Raw genomic sequence first — 21,903 nt, forward strand, 5'->3', positions numbered from 1 at the left:
TTCGTGCTCGACAAGGTCCAGTTGGGCCGACTCATGCTAATGGTGATGGGTGACAAGTGGAAGCTGTGTAGACTATGATGCATGATTCGGCTGGTAGCGTCAAGAACGAAAAGTATGGCTGATCAAGAGGAAGTGTCTTAGAATGTTGAAGTTGAGTTGGACTATTGCCCTTGGTAGAAGCTGTGTTGGTGATCTAGAGAAAATCGGCAATGGCACGCTGAATGCCGGCTCGGTGATGAGAGTCTGAGACATGATGGATGATGCTTTGATAGTGAAGTAGGCTAGAATATCGTCGCAGAGAAACAGCTCCGGATCCATCATTTACTAGAAAACAAGCTCTACGCTACCCGCAGGTCGAACAATATACGCCGTCTCCCATATCAAGCAGCAACATAACTCGGTCATCCCTTCCTGTTCCAGTCAACACCCCGTCACGATCCTGAACCCCTGCACGGGATTCAATGGCGGATCTACTCCCGAGAAGTCCCAGTAGTTTACCTGTGCCCCACCATCAAATGCCATACCCATCTGCCACGTCAACGTCCCGTTACAGTCCGTCACCCCAATATCCATTAAACCCCCCGTTTCGTTCCACATCTCCTGCTGTGCCTCCAGCGTCCCATTTACCTGTCCAAATACTGGTACCGTTGCATTTCCACTCGCAAGGACCGCCGGTTCATACGTGTTCCACATCGCAGGGACCCCTGCCTCTCTCGCCACCTGGTACGCATTGAAAATCGGCTGTGCTCCCATCGTATTCTGCATATCCTTGGTAGGCAGCTGTAGCTGTAGGTGACACGTGCTATTCGGGGGCACGCTATCTTGTAAGTTGGAGAACTGAACTTGCGTTGCAACTTGAAAGGTGTCGGCGCGCTGGCGGAGTAGCATAAAAAAGTCTTTTTGGCCGTGCAGGGGGGTTTGTTCCCAGGAAGGGTAGCGTGAGTTCATGACTCGGTATTCAGAGGGGTAGAAGGTTTGGCAGGAGGCGGCGGCGGCGGCGGCGAGGGTCGGCCCGGGTGAGAGTGCACTGCAACCTGTGGGGTACGCTGTGGGCGTCGTTGCGTTGGGCCATAATGGGCCGGCTGAAGCGGGTAAGGTGAGGAGGAGGCTGGTTATGATAAGGCTGGCGAGGGATTGAAGGTCGCGCATGGCGCTGCTGGTGATGGCGTGCGATTGGTAAAGGTTGATCGAGCAGGATAGCAAAGGATGAGGCGAAAGTAGTTTGTAGGATTCAAAGATTAGATGACGGAGACGTAAGAATATGGAAAACGCTGAGGATTGAGGATGGAAGTTGTAGTGCCGATAGACTGGAAACCTGAAAGCTATTGTTAAAGATCGAGGCGGGGGTTTGGTCGCCCTTACCGTCAAAACGACACCTCCTTCGTCCCTTCCTCCTTGTACAGAACAGAGTCAAGAGCTTTAGACCACTTGCCTCCATATCGATGAGGGTTACAGATCACGCATAGAACGACCTTGTGAGATATTGTGGAATGCCTCCATACCTTAGTCAACTACGACGCAGATCTTACACCTCATAAACAATCTTATACGCACTAATCTTCCCGTCCCTATACTCTTGGAACCCATCCCCTACCTTCTCTAGCCCCTTCTTAACAGTCTGCGCATTGGGCTTCACCGCTCCTTTCTCCAGCCACTCGGGCAACTTTTCGAACAACTCAGCGGCAAGCTCGTGATCGTCCTTATTCGCCGGCCACTTGAAGTCGCCATACGCATGGTCCTTGAGAAAGGCGGTCCAGACAAGCACATCCGTGACTTTGGTGTGCCCAGTGCATTTTTCTGTGTTGGCTTTGCCAGGCCGTACGGTGCAGAGCCCACCACCCTGCTCTCGGATAGCCTTGGAGGCGATGGCGGAGCTCGATTCGTTGCCGATGGTGTCGAAGACGTACTGTAGATCTGGCGCTACCTGCTTGATTTTATTGACGACATCCGCGTCCGAGTAGTCGAAGACGTGCTGTGCGCCCACGGACTTTACAAGATCGAAGTTGCGCGGCGAGCAGGTAGTGATGACGGTGAGGTTCTGCGTGCGGGCGAGCTGGATAGTATATAAGCCGACGGAGGAAGAGCCGCCCCAGACTAATATTGTGGTAGGACTGTTTCGTGAGATGTGTAGGCTGTCCTTCGAAAACATTGCGAGCCAGGCTGTGGCGGCTGCGAGAGGGACGGTGGAGGCCGCGGCGGACGAGATGCTTGGGGGAATCTTGAAGGAGATGCGTTCGTCTGCGACTGTGTACTCGGCGTAGGCACCTAGGCCTTTGATCTCGCCTACAGACTGTCAGTATCTTTATCTGTGATTTGACCTGTACGGATTCCTTGTGATTTACGTTATCCTTGAAGGAAGTACATGGTGCTTTAGACAGTTGCACCTTGAATCATATGTATGCTTATAGAGTGGTGAAGATCACATACCGCCCCAGATCAGTCCAGCTATGTTATCCCCCTTCTTCACACGCGTCACGGTCTTGCCAACTTCCTCGACAGTGCCAGCAAAGTCGCAGCCGAAGACGGAACCATCACCAAAGGCGTTGCGATCGAACGACTGCACGTCGGTCGGGTTCTGAGCAACGTGCGAGAGCTTTACCAATGCCTGATGGTCCTCAAATTTGGGTTTTGGTATAGCTTCCTTGGAAAGCATAGGCTTAGAGTCCTTGTTGCGCTGGACGACAGCTTGCATCTTGTCGGCCATTGTTGCAATTGGGGGGATGAAGCCGGTGGTAGTCTTTTCAAGTTTCAAATTGATTCAGGAATCGATTTCGCACCGATTCGAAACGACAGTCCAATGTGTATATACTGAAGATTACAAATACCTGTGGTACCGTAGTGGAGCATCTGGACGGGAGGGTCGCTTACGTCATGGTTGGTCAACTGGCGGGGTACCGCATTAAGCATAGCCGAACGTATATCTGTATATGAAATACTGAAGTAAAGCGTCTTTAGCAAGTTGGACATTGAGAGATAGCCCCTTCTCCCAGGTCTTGGTCAGCCTTCCAATCGGACCAAATTTGTATGTGCAACATTATGTATTTGGGTATAAGATTCGCTCGATTAAGGTGCAACAAGCAAGCATCTATATGCCGCGAAATATGATGTCGTTAAATTTGGCCGTTAAATGCGAGATTATGCAAGTTCAAGTTCGATCACCGAGTCGAGACTGTGCGGGTGTCGCCAGATGCCGTTTATCTTCAGACCCGCGCCCTCGTACATTTCGGTGTGCTCGGCCACGGTGCGATGTCTTGCACCAAGAGATGCCATAAGTTCCCAGTCAAGGGCTGTCTGTGGCCACGCCGCACCCTGGTTTGGGACTACGAAATCGTTGATCAGCACTTTCGAATAGCCTTTCTTCATGGCCGGAACAATCGCTTTCAAGATCTGCGTGTTCACGTCGTCGCTCCAATCCTGGATGATAGAGTGCAGGTAGTACGCTCGTGCACCTTGAAGACATATCAGTACAGAGTGACGGCAATAAACCAGCATGCTCACCTTTAACGGGCTGCTCGGTCAAGAAGTCGTGAGACATGGCTTCAGCGCCCTTGCCCACCTGCGCATGCTCGATGACCTCGGGCCTGTCCTGCAGCACGAGCTTACCCGGCAGCGCGGAACCGAACGCCTGTCTAACTCCTTCGACGTCGTGCCCCACGCCACCGCCTATGTCCACCAGAAACACGCCTTCGCTTTCTGCGCCCTCGATCAGCTGCTCCTTGACGGGATAAAACTCTGGCTCGAACCACCGCGGCCGCCCTTTGCTCCACGCATCCATCATACTGCCGAAACGCCGCCCCATCTCCTGGTCAAACTTCTGGAAGTATTCGAAGTAGTGGTAACCTTTGCAGTCGAAAGCGTGCTGGAAGGGACCGTCGGTCTGCGAATTAGGTGAAGTGAAGCCGTGCGTCTGGAAGAAGCTGGGCATCTTCTGGTGGGCTGGTTGAAAGTTGTCGATGATGTAGAGGATCGTGTCTTGGTAGACGGGCTCGGCGAAGGACTTTGAGGTAGCAGTGGGTGCAAAGGTATCGGGTGCGGTTTCGTTCACGGTATGCATGGCGGCAAGATGGCGAAGCATGCGTCCTGGTCACTTTCTCAGCTTCAACACTTCTGAGGTGCTGTCTAGGCTGGCGCACCGACGAGGACTGGGTCCGTCTTGGGATCAGTCCTCGACGCGATCTCGGCGGTCGTCTGGCCGGCTGCGTCGATGTCCTGCATTGCTTGGAAGAGCTTGATCTCGACGCCCATGCGGATGACGGAGAGGTGTGACGGTTGCGCCCACAACAGTTGCAACATGGTCTCGGAGGGGTGACTGAGCTCCGTGATGAGCTTCGAGCAGGCCCCTAGCAAGCCCTCGCGCGCGCCCTGCTCCCCATTCTTCAAGCCTTCCCCGAGTTTGGCTATACTCTCTACGAGGGCGAGGGCGCCCTGCGACGATGGGTTGGCGGCCATTGCGAATGGTGGTTCAGTCGGTGAGGCAGGCGGACGTCGAGGGGACGCAGAAAGGACCAGACAGACGCGGCAAGTGGGCGCCGGCGCGGGAACGAGCCGCTGCAATGTCCATGACGGACGGAGCGTGCCGCGGTGCTTTGCTGCGCTGGCGGCGAATCCCCACTACGAGTTGTGATTACAGGCGTGCCTGGACGGCTCGGCTCGGCTCCAAATGGCGGGATTTAGGCGACTTCGGATCGACGACAAAGGGATGATGCTGATGCCGGCGCCGCCCAGAGCGCGCCATTCGAGGATCCCAAGGCTCATCCCAGAGCATGCCTCGAAACATCTCCACGCTGGTCCCCATTATCCGCATACCCTGTCGTCGGACCCCCTCTCGTGCGACGCTGGCCGCGGGGCATCTTTGAACGCGTGCAGCGTGTGCAGCGCCGACCGTGCGTCTCACCCAATGGACCAGCCTCGCGAAGGCCCCAGTCCGAAAGCGGCCGATCGCCCACACCCGCCTCACGACGCTTCAACACCAGGCCCCTCTGGCCACCATGTTGGCCCCAGCCGCGATGCGCCCACTTCCTCTGAAGCAGACCCTAAACCAGAGCCTCATGCAGACCAGGCGCCCGTCGACTCGGGCGTCGACGCGGGCTCCGCGAGCGAGTACGACCAGGAGAACAGCGGGGATCACCTGCTAGAGGCGCACAATCACACTGACGACGACAACTTCAGTGACGAAGGGTATGCACACTTCACACTCCACTGCGCCGTCGGAGGTTACAAGGATCGGTGCTCACACTTTGCACAGGTACGATGGCTCCGACGCCTCTTCCTTCCTCTCCTCCATCTTGTCCGAGGTGCGTCGCGGCGTCGAGATAGAGGGCCGCCAATATGCAAGCTACGGGAAGCACGACTACGGCATGCCCATGGACGACAAAGAGTTGGACCGCCAGGACCTGCAACACCACAAGTACAACCTGCTACTAAACGACAAGCTGCATGTAACGCCCATACCAGAAGAACGCCTACAAGAGAGCGGCAGCCGCGTTCTCGACCTAGGGACGGGCACAGGCATTTGGGCTATGGACATGGCCGACAAATATCCAAACGCTGAGATCATCGGCGTAGACATCGCGCCTACACAGCCCAACTTCGTCCCGCCAAACTGCATCTTCGAGATTGATGATGTAGAGGAGGACTGGCCGTACCGCCCCGCGCACTTCGACTTTATACATGGCCGCGACCTCATGACCGCCGTGCGCGACTGGCCTAAACTGATTTCCCAGGCTTACACACACCTCAAGCCCGGCGGCTGGATCCAGCTCGCCAGCACCATCCCCGGCGCCCTCACTGACGACGACACCATCCCCCCGAACAGTGGCTATGTCGAGTCCGGTCGTCTGTACTTCGAAATGGCCGAGAAGATGGGTGCCCCGCTCGATGCGCCGCGCCAGTGGTCCACTCAGATGCAGGACGCCGGTTTCACCAACGTGAAAGACGTCGTGTACAAGCTTCCCATGGGCGCGTGGCCGCGGTCCAAGCGGCTACGCACGGTCGGAAAGCTGGAGCAGGTTATGATTCTTGACGGCGGGTTTGAAGCATATATGCTGAGGGGCTATACGCAGATTTTGGGAGGTCGGGTGGAGGATTTGCAGATTGTCTTGGCACTCGCGAGGAGAGAGATCAAGGATCCGAATGTGCATACTTATGTGCAGTTTCATGTTACGTATGGTATGAAGCCAGCGTAGCGAAAAGAGGGGCGTGTCTACTGGACGTGGGATCAGGGTGGCATTTCGTTGCATATGGATGGAAATCTGATTTATCGGGCATCATAGCTTGCCCATGGGATCTAGGGAAGTCGGGTCGATTTTCTGGGCAGGAATAGCGAGATCATTGGTCCAGGTTGTACCTCGAATTCTACAAAAGCTTGTCACACTTCACTGTTGGTGGCACACAATGCTACCTGCATACACCCACGCCCTTCGTCACTTCGTCCCGATACACGGTCCACATAAGCGTTCGGTCCGGCTTGCTTTTTGAAGAGGCAATCCCTGCTCGCACTTTTACAGCGTCGTGGTCGCAATCCCCGAGGCTTCTAAGCACACACGGTCTCTATCAAGTAGACCAGTGAGAATGATTCCGATACACCAGGTTTAAACACTTCTCAAAGTTCAAGAAGAACGATGGCTGGGAATGGACGACGCGATTCGGTAGCTCATCATCTCGGAAGTTTAAGCGTGGGGAAAAGAGCTGTGACTATACTGCTAGGTCCGTTCTAAGAGGATCACTGCGCGCTGCGTGGTCTGCTCATGCGTCAGCCTATATATTTGTACTCCCGCTTTCGACACTATTGAGAAAGTGACTCCACGGAGCTGTGATTACTGACTCTTCTTCAGTCCGCGTCAAAGAAAGAGTCAAGAGTTGTAGAGGTATCGGTACTTGACTCACCGCTACGAGGTATATAAACGCCATCAGTATGTCTCTGCATGCTTCTTATACACATCTTCATCAAACTATTCAAGTTGAATTGATATCCGTTTTCACCCTTTGACGCCGGTTCGTCAATACCATTATCTCAAGCGACAGAGATCACTCATTTGTACCACATATATTCCAGATCACCTATTTTCCAGAATCTACAGCATGCCGCACAGCGTGGACGACGAGACTACGGCTCCGGCACAGTTGAACGGGACTACGCCTCCAGCACAGTTGAACGGGACTACGCCTCCAGCACAGTCGACTAGGACTACGGCTGCACCAAATCTACTTGTGCTCTTCAGACGCATGATCAACGTTGCCCTGAATACTTATGAACGGTGGAGCGCAAGGGAAGAGTTGGGCAGGCGTCCCTGCACAGTAGAAATACAACCAGGCTCGACCACCGAGACGCTCCTCATTACCTATCACAGCCCTGCTGGACACATGCCTGCAACAGCGAGGATTCATATCCGCCATCGCAACCCTCCTACAAGCCTGGTCACCCTTCCTGGCACCAATAGCGACAGCATCCAGCGAAATAGCTATGCAGAAATGATGTTCCGCACAAATCTGAATACTCTCCGTACTGCCGCTCGCGTGCCGAATGAGGTCTCTATAAGGGATGGTCTGGAACACTCCTATGAACAGCTTTTTATCGAGACCGATGTCAGTCTCTCAGTGACCTCGGCAGCAGATCAGGACTGCCTGTTTGTCGCTACATTCTCTATGGAGATCCAGGCTAGTCATGTGCATTCGTTCGAACAGCACGGAGCGCCAGGACAGCAGAATGTGGGGGTCCCTGCTACGGATGGGGAGGCGAACGATGACACTGCCTGGGAGATGGACGGTGAAATTACGGATGAGTGGGCGAACGGTGACAATACGGACGGGGAGGTGGACGGTGACACGAATGGGGGGATGAACGGCAATCGGATCATCGATTGATAGTTCGTGTGTAGAGTTGGAGCGCTTGCTGTAGCGCGAGATAGCCAACTTACTACAATCTTTCGTTCTATGCTACGCTGCTCGTATGCTTATGTGCGTGTAATACCTCGGAGACATTGTTCGACCAGTAAGTTAGAGTGATCATGTCTGATCTTTACTTCAGCCGTTGCGTTGATCTTAAGGCCAGCTAATTACTTTTATATGACAAGGAGTGCAAACTATATGCTGTCGATCACTGCCAATTGACGAGTGATAGCGAGATGAACTGTAGAAGAGCGGACCGCAAGACCGGGAACGCATGTGCATTGGAAGCCTGATTCTGGTATCCATGATTGAGATGTTCGTGGCGGCAATGACAGGTGCTGCTCTTCTTAAAATAATTGACGTTGTCTGGACCATAGTTCTGCCGAGTATGGTCAAAGACGGGTGTTCCGAGCTGCCTTTGATGAGGGTGTGATCTGACTTGTCTTTACAAGAGCTGAAAGGCTACGTCGACGAGCTAGTGGCGCTTAACACCAAGATCCAGGTCAAGTACCAGGTTGGCGAGGGGGCAGCTGAAGAAAGCCTTAATCGGCAAGAAGTCTTCTGAGGCCAGACTGTGTTGTACAAAGCTTTGATGAGTCACGGCATCGGTTCGTTGTAAGCAATCCAATATACGGGTACAACGTGTCACCAGAGATGTTATGATCGTGATCCAAAGAATCTAGCCACCACCTATGAAACATGTTATAGTGAAGCAGGGGTCTATTACTATCGCCGTAGATGCAATTTGCTAGTGAATTTTAGTAGAGGGAGAAAATGAATCAACATCAAACGACTAATAACCCACGCTAGATTATAAGCATATCTCTCCGCTATTCCACAACACTTTCCATGGGCGGTGACTGGATTCTATATAAGAAGTACCATTATCTGTGTCACCACTGTGCTTAAGAATATCACATCCGGCGACCTCACTAATGCGCGGAAAGAACTGGCAGCAGGCATATAAAAAGCCTCAGCGAACTTCGACCTAGTCGTAGTGCTATATCTATGGACGCTAATAACGTGGTTTGCAGGCAAGTGGGCAGTAATTTTAACCTACACTATCCTAGCAGCGGGTGATGTGCCAAGCAGTCATACATTTATGCATTCCCTAGGCCTCGATGTCGACAAAGGATATTTTCACTTATGGACGAATCGAAGAAAGTAATCGTATGAAGAGCTGCAGCAGCTGATTGAGGAGAACGCTGAAGGACAGGGGGAAATGTGTTCAAAGAGATGGCAGACAAGAATGAATTGGGTGTCGTGAAGACGGGAGACATAATTGTATGATGGGATCATTGGTCACCTTCAAAAGCGCTTGATAAACGGTTCCCACATGTTGTATCAGCGCCCACCTGGGCTTTGCACTAAAATGCAAGGCATCGGTGAGGACAACTCTGCAATTGGCGCACTGCACCCGGTCCTCAGGGCACATAGAGGTATATAATTGGCGTACTATTGAGCTTCGAGAAGGTGTCGCATGCTGTTGAGGCTACGAGAAATCGTATCTGACATCGCGCTGTGACAATCAGGTGATAAACAAAGAAAGCCAGGTGATGATGCGTTTGCATAGACAACTAGCATTCATAAGCAAGCAAAATTCATATAAATAAAGTAGCTCTAATCCTGACAGGCTCCGGCGAATCATTCCAGCCATCAAATCATCTTTACAGCTTTCATCTCAACTGCCAAAGCTATCTCAGTCTACCAAGCTGCGACACACCAAACACTACAAAACCTTCATTGTCTCGATGCCTTCTGGAGAGCCCCAACAAGTCCCCCCAGACAATACTTTCTGGGATGTCATAGATGATCTCTTCAAAGAGCTAATGAAAATGGGCCAAGATCAGCTCAAAAAGGGTGTTCTTCCGACGCCTTCGTATCTCCAGCCAGGCGCCCACGAGACGCTCTTCTATTGCCATAAAATTGCACAAGGCTCTATCGTAGCAAGGATTTGCCTCCGTCATGAGCACAACCTAGACTATCCTGTGGCCCTCTATAGTAGCAACATGGACAAGTCGAAGGAACTCTTTGAGGCAAACCTAGTAGCGCTGCATACGGCAGCAGAGAAAACGAACCATGGAGGTCCTACTAGGAAAGCGGGTACATCGGAGAACCCTCATGATACTGGATGGATCCATCTGTTCGTTGAAGAAGATGTTGAACTTAGTCATGAAACTTTCGGGGACATCGGTGACGGCGCTCCGATGATGCCGGGTTTTGGAGTTACTGCTGTCTTTAAGGTGGATATAAAGAAGAGTTATTTGCAGGGGCTACGAGAGCAGCGGAGTGCGGGGCATATAAGTGAAAATGGGTCGATGAGTAACGAAGTCGTGAACGGTAGCGACAACGGTACGGTCAGCGGTACTACGGACGATTATACAAGCGAACATTCGGACGGTGCAATCGATAATTAAGACTATGACAGCGATCCAACTGCTGGAGACAGCTCTTACTCGCATATATCCGCATAGTCCAGTCCGGGAATAGATTCTGAGAACTTTAAACGTACGTAGCTTTGAAGAGTATTCGAGAATGTGATCTTCGTGGGCAATGTTGACGGTAGGTATGCTTTCCTTCATTCAAAGACAAGGAGGCTTTTGCAGATCTGAATCATTGCACGTATAGATTGGCGTACCAGAACGTATACCTTGCTACCATCGATCTAGGAAAGAAATTTGAGTCGTATTAAGACCTTGGCCAAGCCGGCCAGTCGCAACAGTGCTTGGAGGACAGCTACCAGGTTGGGACCCGTCACAACCGCGCTATGCTCATGGTCCCAATGGGGGCGTAAACAAGTCATTCATGCATGTCATCCTTGTAAATCCGCTCCTCATTCCTCCTCACGGTCAGTTTTATGGCTGTCCTAGCCCCACCGCTGCTTGTAATTCAGTTCTACTGTGCTGGCTCCGAATCTACCACAACGTCTTTTGACCGTCGTAGGCTTCCTCACGATAATCTATCGGTTGACCATAGTTGCTCGTGCATGACAGAGGGTGTAGTGTTTCACGCTACCGTCCGGATCGGTCAGCTTCTTGTACTCGATGGGAAACATAGAACTCAAACGCCGTATGCTGTTAGATGTTGGCGTGAGCAATCTTCGCAGTCGTCGAAGAGGGACGGCGCGAGAACATTCATACTTTTTTCGTTCTTCGCTTATATCTTATGGAATGCCCCTGTGGATCAGTGATAGCCAATCTGGTATTCATGATTATAGAGAACTTTTAGGAAGCGCTGATTTTAGTATCGCCGTTCTTCGCAAGCCAGTAAAATTCGGAATGGAGAAAGGGTAGCGGCGCATATAGCTCGAGCATCGAAGCGTGGTTGACTCTGGAGTTGTCAACATGTTGGGACTCCGCCGGTCATTGCGCGCACGAACTCGGCGCAAACGGATGACCTGGCTCATCGGCACATGACTCTACCTGATGCCTCAACACCTCTAGTCCTGCTGCACGTCAAGGTCTACGAGCTCGCGAAGCCTCTGGAGCTGGCTCTTCTGGCGGGCATTGCCTTATACCACATCGAGCTCATCCTTGTCGTCACGTCTGAGCTTTTCCAATTCTGGAACTTTCGGCAAGTTGACAAGGGCGTCTTGCTTGGGCCACAAGAGGGAAGACTGTGTGGAATCTGAGTCGTTATTGTAGAGACGAGAATAGCAAGCGCACGTTCGTAACCTACGACGCGACCTGGGGCGAAGCATGGTGCGCGAACTGAACGGAGATCTGGTCAGACTTGACGAGTCTCGACGGCGAGCTCCTGGGCCACGCCGTCAGGCACTGGTACACTGTGCGAGAGCTCCACGTGAGGGCGGGGATTGACCTCACGCCTGTTGTCAAGACAGCAATGCCTCAAGATGCTAAGGAGGTCGAGGTGGGGATGGACTTGACTAGACGTCATCGTCAAACAGCAAGAGGGCCAGGAGCAAACACGATGAAGGTGGCCATATATCTAGAGCCTTGCGGACCGCCGCGTATCGGAGTGTTTTTCGCATGGTACAGGTTTAGGTTCAGGGTTATCTGCATTTCGTTCAAATGGTGAACGCGGCGGAGGTACACGGTGTGTATGTGCCCAAGATCCCTGCAATGGGTATGAGGACTGACCAATTGATCAACGGGATGGCAGAGAGATGTCACGAATTCTTTGCGTGGTACCATCCATAGAGATGGATGATAGATGACCTCGTGTCTTCTAGGGAGCATTAGCAGCCACGATCGTAGGATAGGAGTCAATTAGACCCACACTCCGTATGTACTTGCTACTACATTTCGCTTCGCTCTTCAGCCTCGTAGACTATCAGAAGACACTCGCAGCTACTGCTCAGCGTTTCTCGATCAGCTTCTAGTTAGCTGCCTGTTTGGTAGTTATATCTACCTCTCCCCTCCAACCAATCCCTTAATCACCGTGTCACCCTCTCATACATCCCAAACTCAAATCTTACCCCCTTCTCCTCAACAGGCTCCGTCTTCTCTCCCGTCCAGTCCTCCAACTCCTCCTTCGTACTCCTCTTCCATTCCCCACTCCTGTCCAGATCCACCGAAAAGAAAGTGTCACACTCAAAATCCTTTTCAATCTTCGTAAGCAACACGCGATCCGCCTGCGGTAGCTGAAGCGCTGCATTATATATCGTTGCGCCACCAATCACGAATACTCTTTCAATTTCCAGCCCCTCCTCGCCAGGCTGGGAGTTATAATTCTGCAACCGCTCCAAAGCCGCGCCCACACTGCCCGCGGCCTCCACTCCATCCCTCCCCTCATCGCCTTGTTGCGCGACAAAAGCCTCCGGGGTCCTCGTAACGACAACATTCACCCGTCCGTCGAGCGGTCTGAATTTCGGAGGAATTGAATCCCACGTCTTCCTGCCCATGACCACGGCGTTGCACTTTCTTCTCGCGGAGGTGCTAGGGGAAGCAGAAGAGGGCACGCGCGATGTCACACGCTTAAAATAGCCCATTTCCTTGCGCAGCTGCGGCCAGGGGAGAGTGCCTGCACGGCCGATGCCGAGGGAGGGAGTTGCGGCGAGGATGAGCGTGAGGGAGAGAGGTTGCGGGGTCGGCATTGTCGATGATACGGCGATATTGGTATCAGGGGTTCGCGTGCGGGACATTGCTTTCGGAGGGGAGCGCGGAATTCGGAACGTGGATTGGATTGACGTTGATGTAGAGTTATGCAGGGCATTCGTACGTGCCGCGAAGTCAAAGCTTTGGCAGCGGGGCACGAGAACGCGCTAAAATGACACGCGTGTGAACGTGACCTGTCAACGGCACATGGGCACAACGTCATCGAAACTGCGCCTCGAACATGATAATATCAAATTTAAGCATTGTTGAGATTCGAGGGCCAAGGTAGATCCATTCTACTACCTTGAGCCCAATGCAGACACGCGCCACCCATTTGGACGATTCGAGCTGCTGCCCACTCTTTGATGTGAACACTCCTCTTCTCGCTATGAACCACCCTCACGCGCTGATATGATACACGGTACGAAGTAATACCGGACGCAAAGATCCAACAAACGTACCATCGCCGTCATGCAAATCCTCCTACAGAACGCCGTAATGACACCGCCCATGCCGCATTCTCTCCCAAAAGTTCCCAGTCATACAACTCATTCCCGTTCCAGGGGTATCTCGTGAAAAGGTAGCAGCAGAAATGTTAAATTGAAGTGTTCTGGCGCGGGATGGTATTCTATTCACCGTTGCCTCCTTCTCCACCGGACTTTAGTGGGATAGACAGCGATATTTTCTTTGGCCCGCCTCCACTGTCCTTCGCGGAGGCCATGTTTGGGCTTTTTCGACGCAAGCTCTTGAGACTGCCGCCGCTGGAATTGCTATTGAGAGACGCGCGACGCTTGGCAGTGCCACTAGACGATATGCTGAGAAGTAGCTCGTCGTCTCCGTCATCCTCTCTTCTACGTTTTTCTGATATCCGCTCTGGTGGTGATTTCGACGTGCTCGACGACTCCTGTGTTTGACTGGCCGGGGATACACTTTGTGGTAATACGGAGGGTGCAGCCGCGGCAAGATCGTCGATGTCGTCTTCCCCTTCGTCGTCGTCCGGGTAGTTGACTAGAGGACGCACAGGAGATGCGCCATTGACAGGTTTTGCAACGTTTGGTACAAATTCATCCTCTTCATCAGAACCATTGAAATATGCTTCCTCGTCCGGATCAGCTTCCTTCAGACCAACACCCCACTTTCCGCCATTGACCATAGCTAGCTGTTGTCGTGCAGGCGTATCACTGTCGACGCTGGTGAAGGACGTTTCGAGCTCTTGCGTTGTGACGGGTTCGTGCATCTGATCGTATCGTAGGATGAGGTTCTGGAACGTGTCCACATATGTAATGGTCTGCAGCTTTTCGCGATAAGTTTCCACCAGATGTTGTACGAGCATTTTAATGTTTTCGCGTTTGATGAATTCAAACAGTTCCAAGCAGGCAGAATTAAGGAGATTGTCCCTTGTAATATTATCGAAGAGAATCTTCAGTATCGGCTCGAAGAGCTGATGTTGGATGATCTGTCGGTTATGCGTCTCATCGTGCAGACCAATGCAGGAGCGGAAGTATTTTAGAGCAGCTGTGGGTAGTTAGCTTGATTATTCCAAGTACAGGCCGTTCACTTACTGAGTTTCAGGTGCTTCTCCGGACACTCCATTAGCTGCGCTACTCGAGCTGCAAGGCCTTCAGAGAGAATAAAGTATTTACTTCGAAACGAGTGCTGTCGGATGAAGAAGCATAAAACCTCCACCAAGTGGACGTACAGATTGATCTGCTGTATCGAAAGGTTGTCCATTGATTCGCGACCGTCCAAATCCTTGAGCGGCTGGAATAGCTTTCTAGCAGATTCATCGTAGAAGTTTTGGATGAAGGTGTCTGTCTGCGGCAATGGAGGGAGTTGTCCTCTGACCTTTGCGAGGAAATCACTGTTGGATCTTCCAAGCGCTTCTATGGACGCCGAATTGGCGTTGGGATCGAGCAAGATCTTGATGGCATCAGCCATCTGAGATTTGACTCCGAGGTCTACCTCGATGAGGAGAAGTTCGATGAGTGTGTCGGTCAATGGTTTTGACTTTTCTTGTATCGCTTTAAAGATATAGCTTCGCACCATCAACGCATCGTGGTCGATGAGCGAGACCAGAATATCGGTACCTGCCACTCGTACGGAAGCATCTTGGTGTTTCAGTGCGTACTGTATAACGTCGAGGAGGCCGTTGTTGATGAAGTTTTGGTAAAGCTGCGCTCGATTCTGTGCCTGCAGACTTTTGGCGATCGAGGTGCACTGTTGAATGAATAGTACTGCATCCTTTTTCCTCTGGAAGTTTTGTTCAGCTGATCCAAAGATGCCAAACAACTCCTTGAGAAACGGCCCGTTCGCTTGCAAATGCTGTACAATGTCGACTTGGTGGAAGAAGATGAGGGAGTTCAAGACCGAGAAAGTGGGATCATCCAAGATGCGCGCTAGAACGACGTCCTTCAGATACTGCAATCGATATGTGTAGTGGATCTTTCGTTTTATGTTGTCGTCCTGAATCTTAACAACCTCCTTGAACTTCGATTCGTCGGAAAGGTACTGCCGGTGGTTGGCCTTGTGCAGAGGAAAGTCGGGATCGTATTCCAAGGCGCCAACTACGCCGAGAACGATCTCGTCGGTGACTACGTATTCGATGATGGCGGTATCGTTGAGCAAGATCAGCATCTTCATGATACTGCATAATCGATGTAGATCTGAGGCGCTTTCCAAATCTTCTGCCATCTCCACCAACGGGATAAGCTTCGGGACATAGTGTTGCGACAGTACGAATTTGGCAAGAGCTTCGCGACCGCCCGGTGTGCTGTTCGCTGCACGCATGTGGTTTTCTATCTCGTGTAAGTTGCCCAGGTCGGGATTCGGCAGCATGATCGGGTTGACGTTTTCGCCAATCTCATCTGACAGTCCGTCGTCTACTCTGTATCAGTACGTATGCGTTTGCTTGGCTATGCGAACGTACCCTGTGCTGCCCTCTCCTGTAAACGCGCCTGCATGTCATTCACAAATTCCCTGTCATGTGTTAGCGCGTGATGTCAAATCCGCGACGCGCTCCACACACCATATGCTGCCGCAGCCCTCCGGCTCCTGAAAGCTGAGGGCCATGTCGGTTCCATTCTGCTCCGTCCACACAATGAGTGTATCTGCCGCCGATTAGCCTGGATCCCAGTGTCGCGTGGCGGGGTGACCAACCTTGTTGCTTCTGGTAGCCGTCATCTTTGGATATTCTGGTCTCGAGGAGTTGGCGCGACGGGTCGTCTTCGGACGCGACGAGGATCTTCGCTTCGTCCTGTGGTAGTACACGTCAGCCTAGGCTCGCACAGGCGCCGGCACGCAGGAGGGTATCGCGACAGCGCAGAATTTGCCGGCGATGGTACCACCGGGGCATTAACCTACATTCACGAATACACCCCTGCAAAATCCCGTCCCGCGATCGAACCAGTCATTGTTCTTGAGTTCGTAGACCTTTACGCGCTTGCGATCGTTCGAAGGTGGCGCTACCAGTGCCATAGTAGGTAGCAGTGGGAGCCTGCTACCTCTCCGGACGGGGCAACACACCCCCCAGAGCGAGGTCGCGGGTCGCGAACGTCGGCGCAGACAGGCAGTGCGCTTATCGGGGTGTAGCGAGATGCGATGGCGAGGAAGGGCCGAAGTGAAGAGTCGCGCGTGGATGACGATTAGGAGGCTGGGGCGTCGCAACGGGCGCGCACACGATCAGAGGGCACTGCGGTACGGCAGCGCAACGTGCAGACAGGACGCGATAGCAGTGCTGGCGTCGTCGGCGGATGTCTCGAGGTGGGCGGGATCACCAGTCCGTGGGTGGTGGTGTCGCGTCTGGCTGGCAGGGCCTGGAGTCGGAGGATGCGAGTAGGCGCTGGCGCTGCGCTAGGCTAGTCGGATGGAAATAGACACTGGGTAATCGATAAGCACCGACGTTGCGTGCAAGCCTGCCGAGCCGCATACGGACGCTAAGATGTTTAATGTCCAAGGAGGAGGGTTGCGGGGGCCGTCTTGTCACAGGTTGAGTCTGTCCGAGGACGTTGCTGCAGCCGACTTGGAAGTTGCCACCTGCGCACCTAGATGAGGCGTTCCTGCCAACGTTGACGCAATCTTTCTTGGCGTCTACGTTGGGACGGTTGGACAGCGCACCGTCGCCGCAACACCAGAAAATCACGGGGCTGACCAAGGCTCTTCCAGGGCATGATATATACTTTTCCTCCTTTCGTATCTACTATGGTGCTACATCTTGCGCCTTTATCGCCCTTCGGTCAAGGCTCCTCATCTTTTCACCTGTAGATGAGCCGTTTATACCCAGCCATATCGCAACGTTCCTCTCACTCTAATTCATGGCAATAATCCTTGAGAATGACTGAAATCAAGAAAGGAAACCTAGGGCTGCGAGCGCCAAAAGCTCTGTGACTGTCGACGATCTCTCCAGTTACAATACTAACTAGAAGTGACATTTCAGTCGAGAACTTCCATCGGCAATACAACATCCCAGCCTATCCAAACTTGACCCACTTCACATCTGATGAGCGGTAACATAAGCAGATGGATCATACAAGCACATCACCAAACTAACATCCACTGCTTGTACCAGATTGAAACACTGCTCACAGGACTATCGCGGATCTTTCAATTGCGATGAGTGTCATACCTTTAAAGCTATTGTGTAAAGAGGTGTTCGATGTTAAGTTCCCAAGTGGAGGTTGCCAGACCTTGCACATGCTGTCTTCGGGTATTTGGCATTTTATTGGTGTTATGTTCTGCGCTCGCAGCGTCGCCTTCGCCAGCTCCACGAGGGATTGACGGACTCGGAAGGAAGCTAAAAGCTACGCCCTATAGCACGCAGAGATTCTCACCCATCTAGAGGATCTAATCAACAGAAAGCTTCTGCCAGCCGTTGGGAAAGCCGTGGAGTCTTCCGACGAGAGGACTGCAAGCATCGCAGGTGATAGCTACGCCGAAGCTTAGGCCTAAAGATCTTCGAAGGAAATTGCGCATGGGGCATTGGGAAATCAGTATTCGCTGAAGAGTATCATTACCAATGGATCGGGATGTGCCAAGCAAGCCGACTTTTGCCTTGAGCCTCACATGGAGCTTCGCAGCATGGACCAGCTCTATAACCAGCAAGAGAGGCGGTCTACAATTGTTTGGCACTGCATTCAACCCACGTTGTGGTTTGAGCAATAGATTAAAACAATGTGTGAGACAAGGTGTTTGCGCTAATGTCAACAAATGAAGAGGAAATAGTTATAAGCGTCATCTAACATAATGAAACGATTCCAGTTCACTTCGTCATAAATCGGGAGCCATCAGTCAATCCGTATTTAGACATGGCACGGCCTTCTTCTTCGACCAACGCTCGTTGCGAAAGCTGCGACGCGCCAAAAAACCTAGACGTTATCGGACAACCCATCAAAGGGGTCTACACTGGAGCCTGGTCCAATATCTGCCGCCGCTGCCGTCACACGGCCCAGAAAAGGATGTGGACTTCCTTCAGCGCTTGGGAAGACCTACTCAGGGCCAACCTAACCTACCTCGACGGCCACATTGACGTTTCCCCCAACTACGATGTCCCCATTTCTCCAGAAACAACACGACTTCTTCCTGGTCTGAAACGCCTGCATGAGTACGGCTTGCTATCCACGAACTCTCAGCCTGGTGACCAGGGGTTGGCGTTCAAGGCTGAGACGGGTTGTATCCAGTGGAAGCAGAGGCCTTATTACGATTTCTTGGTCCCGACAGTGCATGAAAGTGTAGACGTAGCGAAGGTTAATAGGCTTGTTGACGCCTTGATGAAACATGAGGATATTGTCACTACTGCATGGTCCGATAGCGATGAGTATCCGAAGTCAAAAGAAGGAGATGTCAACGAAGCGAGAGAGGTGGCACCCACTTTCCACGCCACTGCACAAAACGAAGCTGGGGAGGGGACCGATAAGACCTACTACTTCCGCTCAAACGCATCGCCGCGCGTCCACTGGGTCTCTTCCTACCGCAAAGCCAATTCCTCTAAGGAGCTGCGAGACACTGAATGGACAAACCAAACGCGCTCTGGACCCACCAATGTAGACGAAATACCGCGAGGCAGCTCCACTTGTGGGAATGGGCCGGAATGGGAGAGGTTTCCGGGTGTGATGAATGCGAGACCATTGGCTGTACAGGTTGCGGCGAGGGAGTGGACTACGAAGCTTGATTTGCAGGAAGTGGTGGAGCGGACTTGTCAGAGAGTGGGACTAGGTAAGATGTTCAAGAGTGTGCTGAAAAGGGAACTGATGGTGGACGTTCCGGACACGACGTCTGTATCTCAACTTGATGAATGAACGCAGCGTTGGAGTGCAGTGATGGGAAGGCAAGAGAACGATGACAGCGGAAGGTGCTAGGCATCCAGGTTCCGAAGTTGCCATCCATTTCTGGAACATCGCACCGAATGAGAAGGATGAACCATAAGCCGAGTAGATTTCCCTTTCCTATCCTATGTGTCAACGCGCCATCACGTGCTCAGGCTGTTTACTAATCTCACTGCAACTAGCCAAGACCGCCAAGTACAGCAGGGCCCCTTCCATATCTGATTCGCTATCTGCGGCCATTTCTTCACTAATCATAGTATAAGTGACCGGAGCTCAAGACTTCCGTAGTTCACGCTACCGTTCGTAAAGTATGTAAGTGTCAGGAACTCCGCAGCTACATAGTTACACGTCGTTACAAATACAGCTGGAATTGTTCCGCGGTGACAGAATTGTATGTTAGTGCTTCAAGTCGGCGCAATAATTGCGGCTTCGACGATGTGTCCGTGGGTTGGTACTGATGTCTGGGGGTAGGCTGTAAAAGCATTTAAGCACTCAAGAATGTCCCTGATCGAATCCTCCCAAGCACACTCATCACCATTTCAACTTTTCCAAATCATTGAAAACCATGCCTTCAAAGCTCATCACAGTCTTTGGCGCAACCGGCCTCCAAGGCTCCTCCGTCCTCGCATCCCTCGCCGCCAACAGCCAGAAGCCCTTCACCCTCCGCGGTACAACTCGCAACCCCTCCTCAGCCGCCGCCAAGAAGCTTTCCGATTCTGGAATCCAAGTCGTAAAAGCAGACGGCTGGGACAAGCAATCCCTCATCTCGGCTTTCCACGGTAGCTGGGCCGTCTTCGCGAATACCAATTCGGACGATGCAGTCTTCGAGAATCCGGATGAGAAACGGACTGAGGTTGATCTTGGGAAGATCATCGTAGATGCGGCCGCGGAAGCCGGTGTGGAGGTTATCGTGTACAGTGGGTTCAATAGTGCAAACAAGATCACTGGGGGCAAGATTCCGGTTGCGGCTTTTGACGGTAAGTAGTCGTCTACACTGATTCAATCGTAGCATGACTGAGCCTATGTAGACAAGAACGAAATCTGGGAGTACGCAAAGTCCATTGGAAAATTCAAGACCGTCGTTGCTGCCGGCCCAGGCTGGTACTTCGAAAATTATCTCGGCCAAGATCTCGCACCCATACTAGGTGGCTTTCCTTTCGTGCCAGCCGAGGACGGCACGTTGGTTTTCCGCGCTCCGAAGTGGGGTGGCAAGGAAGACGTACCTTTTATCTCCATTGGAGATGATTACGGCGACATAGTCCATGGTATTTTACTTGGCCCGAAAAATGGAACGGGAAGCTGGTGCAAGCGGTCAGCGACATCAAGTCTTTCGGCCAGATGACACAGGCTTTTGAGAATGGTACAGTCCGTCTTTATCTCATCAAAAAAATAGACTAATGATTCACCAGCAACCGGAAAAAAGGCGCGCTTCGAAGAGATTCCCAATTGGCGTGATTTGGAAGTGTACGGTATCCGCGGATTGGAAACAATTAAGAACATGTGGGGTTTCTGTCAGGAGAGCGGAGGTCGCTACTTCGGCGATGAGACGGAAGCTAAGACCGCGGCTGAATTGAAGAAGCTTGCGGCGGCCACGCGGGGTGCTACAGGGAAGGCCGCACAGCTTGCAACGCTTGAGGACTTCTGGAAGGCCAACTTTGGGACTGAGTGAGTGTCCTAGGAAGGCATAAGGAATAGAGCAGGAAGCCGAGCTCGAAACAACAGAGCTATATGTTGCTGGTAGAAGCATGCTCATTGCTTGATATACACACTCAAATTTCCATTATTCGAAGACATGCCAATTACAGTCTGATGCTACAATGCGAATCCCATCGTCGTACAAAAACGCCTCTCATGCTCCAAATAGTGCAGATCGTAGGAAATAGAGCCGTACTACGGCACAAATTGGTATCTTCATGAACGCCCGCGCAAGAACCAAAGATGAAATCTTAATCAGCCACACTTCTTGCCCTAATCAGCCCATATCCCATCCCACCCTCTCCCTTGGGTCTTCCCCGTTCTCCTCCCCTTCCTGCACATCAGTACGGCCTACATCCCAACCACGCCAACACTCTCCACCGGACTCTCCTTCCCCAGGCCCTCCATAGATACCAGTACTCATCCGATCTTCTTTGATCATACATTTGCATTCTCCTCTTCTGCTCACCAGCACCCAGTGCGTAGAACTCCGGTCCTTGGTAGCAGTCCGCGAAGCGGGCGCCTAGGAACTGGTCTTTGATGCGCCAGAGGTAGGCGTCGGAGCCCATGTCGATTGGACGAGACATGGCGGTTGTTGGGGATGAGGAGGTTTGGGGTGCAGCAGGAGACGAGGAGGCGCTGGTGCCGACGTGGTGGAGGCTGGACGTCGCCGTGGTGTTGCGATGGAGGTAGAACATCCTTGAGCTTGAGGGCTGTGATGGAAGCCCGTGATTTGCGAATTAAGCCGTCCGCGACCTTCCTTAAAACTTTTGGAGGAAGGGTGGCGATGAGGCTTGTGTAGCTGTTGAACTGTCGAGTCACCGTCAGGCAACAGTCGCGTTCTCGTGTTCGTGTCGAGTTGCGCAACGAGGCTGCGCAGTCGCAATCCTGGGATACAGGCTGTATTTATGCGTGCTCGTAATTCATTTTTCTGCCTCCACGGGACT

General features: G+C 52.3%; 9 protein-coding genes across 9 annotated transcripts; 5 read left to right on the top strand and 4 right to left on the bottom strand.

The window, feature by feature from the left end:
• Nucleotides 1–1,525: 1,525 nt before the first annotated feature.
• N0V89_003723 (uncharacterized protein) lies at nucleotides 1,526–2,704 on the bottom strand (the record flags this gene model as incomplete). Its single annotated transcript, XM_056212521.1, has 2 exons — nucleotides 1,526–2,283; nucleotides 2,428–2,704. The coding sequence occupies 2 exons, from the start codon at nucleotides 2,702–2,704 to the stop codon at nucleotides 1,526–1,528; spliced, it is 1,035 nt and encodes a 344-aa protein (XP_056072829.1).
• A 431-nt stretch (nucleotides 2,705–3,135) lies between these two features.
• On the bottom strand, nucleotides 3,136–4,449 carry N0V89_003724 (uncharacterized protein; the record flags this gene model as incomplete). Its single annotated transcript, XM_056212522.1, has 3 exons — nucleotides 3,136–3,449; nucleotides 3,499–4,080; nucleotides 4,134–4,449. The coding sequence occupies 3 exons, from the start codon at nucleotides 4,447–4,449 to the stop codon at nucleotides 3,136–3,138; spliced, it is 1,212 nt and encodes a 403-aa protein (XP_056072830.1).
• A 448-nt stretch (nucleotides 4,450–4,897) lies between these two features.
• N0V89_003725 (uncharacterized protein) lies at nucleotides 4,898–6,185 on the top strand (the record flags this gene model as incomplete). The annotated part of the gene is made up of 2 exons (XM_056212523.1): nucleotides 4,898–5,178; nucleotides 5,246–6,185. The coding sequence occupies 2 exons, from the start codon at nucleotides 4,898–4,900 to the stop codon at nucleotides 6,183–6,185; spliced, it is 1,221 nt and encodes a 406-aa protein (XP_056072831.1).
• Nucleotides 6,186–7,080: 895 nt separating this feature from the next.
• On the top strand, nucleotides 7,081–7,863 carry N0V89_003726 (uncharacterized protein; the record flags this gene model as incomplete). Its single annotated transcript, XM_056212524.1, has 1 exon — nucleotides 7,081–7,863. The coding sequence occupies one exon, from the start codon at nucleotides 7,081–7,083 to the stop codon at nucleotides 7,861–7,863; it is 783 nt and encodes a 260-aa protein (XP_056072832.1).
• A 1,775-nt stretch (nucleotides 7,864–9,638) lies between these two features.
• On the top strand, nucleotides 9,639–10,304 carry N0V89_003727 (uncharacterized protein; the record flags this gene model as incomplete). The annotated part of the gene is made up of 1 exon (XM_056212525.1): nucleotides 9,639–10,304. One exon carries the CDS (start codon nucleotides 9,639–9,641, stop codon nucleotides 10,302–10,304), a length of 666 nt encoding a protein of 221 aa, XP_056072833.1.
• A 1,979-nt stretch (nucleotides 10,305–12,283) lies between these two features.
• On the bottom strand, nucleotides 12,284–12,943 carry N0V89_003728 (uncharacterized protein; the record flags this gene model as incomplete). Its single annotated transcript, XM_056212526.1, has 1 exon — nucleotides 12,284–12,943. One exon carries the CDS (start codon nucleotides 12,941–12,943, stop codon nucleotides 12,284–12,286), a length of 660 nt encoding a protein of 219 aa, XP_056072834.1.
• Nucleotides 12,944–13,572: 629 nt separating this feature from the next.
• On the bottom strand, nucleotides 13,573–16,418 carry PSY2 (Platinum sensitivity protein; the record flags this gene model as incomplete). Its single annotated transcript, XM_056212527.1, has 6 exons — nucleotides 13,573–14,459; nucleotides 14,507–15,823; nucleotides 15,871–15,920; nucleotides 15,970–16,051; nucleotides 16,101–16,197; nucleotides 16,305–16,418. The coding sequence occupies 6 exons, from the start codon at nucleotides 16,416–16,418 to the stop codon at nucleotides 13,573–13,575; spliced, it is 2,547 nt and encodes an 848-aa protein (XP_056072835.1).
• A 1,826-nt stretch (nucleotides 16,419–18,244) lies between these two features.
• On the top strand, nucleotides 18,245–19,234 carry MET13_2 (methylenetetrahydrofolate reductase (NAD(P)H) met13; the record flags this gene model as incomplete). Its single annotated transcript, XM_056212528.1, has 1 exon — nucleotides 18,245–19,234. One exon carries the CDS (start codon nucleotides 18,245–18,247, stop codon nucleotides 19,232–19,234), a length of 990 nt encoding a protein of 329 aa, XP_056072836.1.
• A 592-nt stretch (nucleotides 19,235–19,826) lies between these two features.
• Nucleotides 19,827–20,930, top strand: N0V89_003731 (uncharacterized protein; the record flags this gene model as incomplete). The annotated part of the gene is made up of 4 exons (XM_056212529.1): nucleotides 19,827–20,238; nucleotides 20,290–20,526; nucleotides 20,571–20,621; nucleotides 20,671–20,930. 4 exons carry the CDS (start codon nucleotides 19,827–19,829, stop codon nucleotides 20,928–20,930), a joined length of 960 nt encoding a protein of 319 aa, XP_056072837.1.
• Nucleotides 20,931–21,903: the final 973 nt, after the last annotated feature.

The sequence above is a fragment of the Didymosphaeria variabile genome (assembly GCF_027946475.1).
Source record: "Didymosphaeria variabile strain IMI 356815 chromosome Unknown scaffold_3, whole genome shotgun sequence".
NCBI classification, from domain to species: Eukaryota; Fungi; Ascomycota; class Dothideomycetes; order Pleosporales; family Didymosphaeriaceae; genus Didymosphaeria; species Didymosphaeria variabile.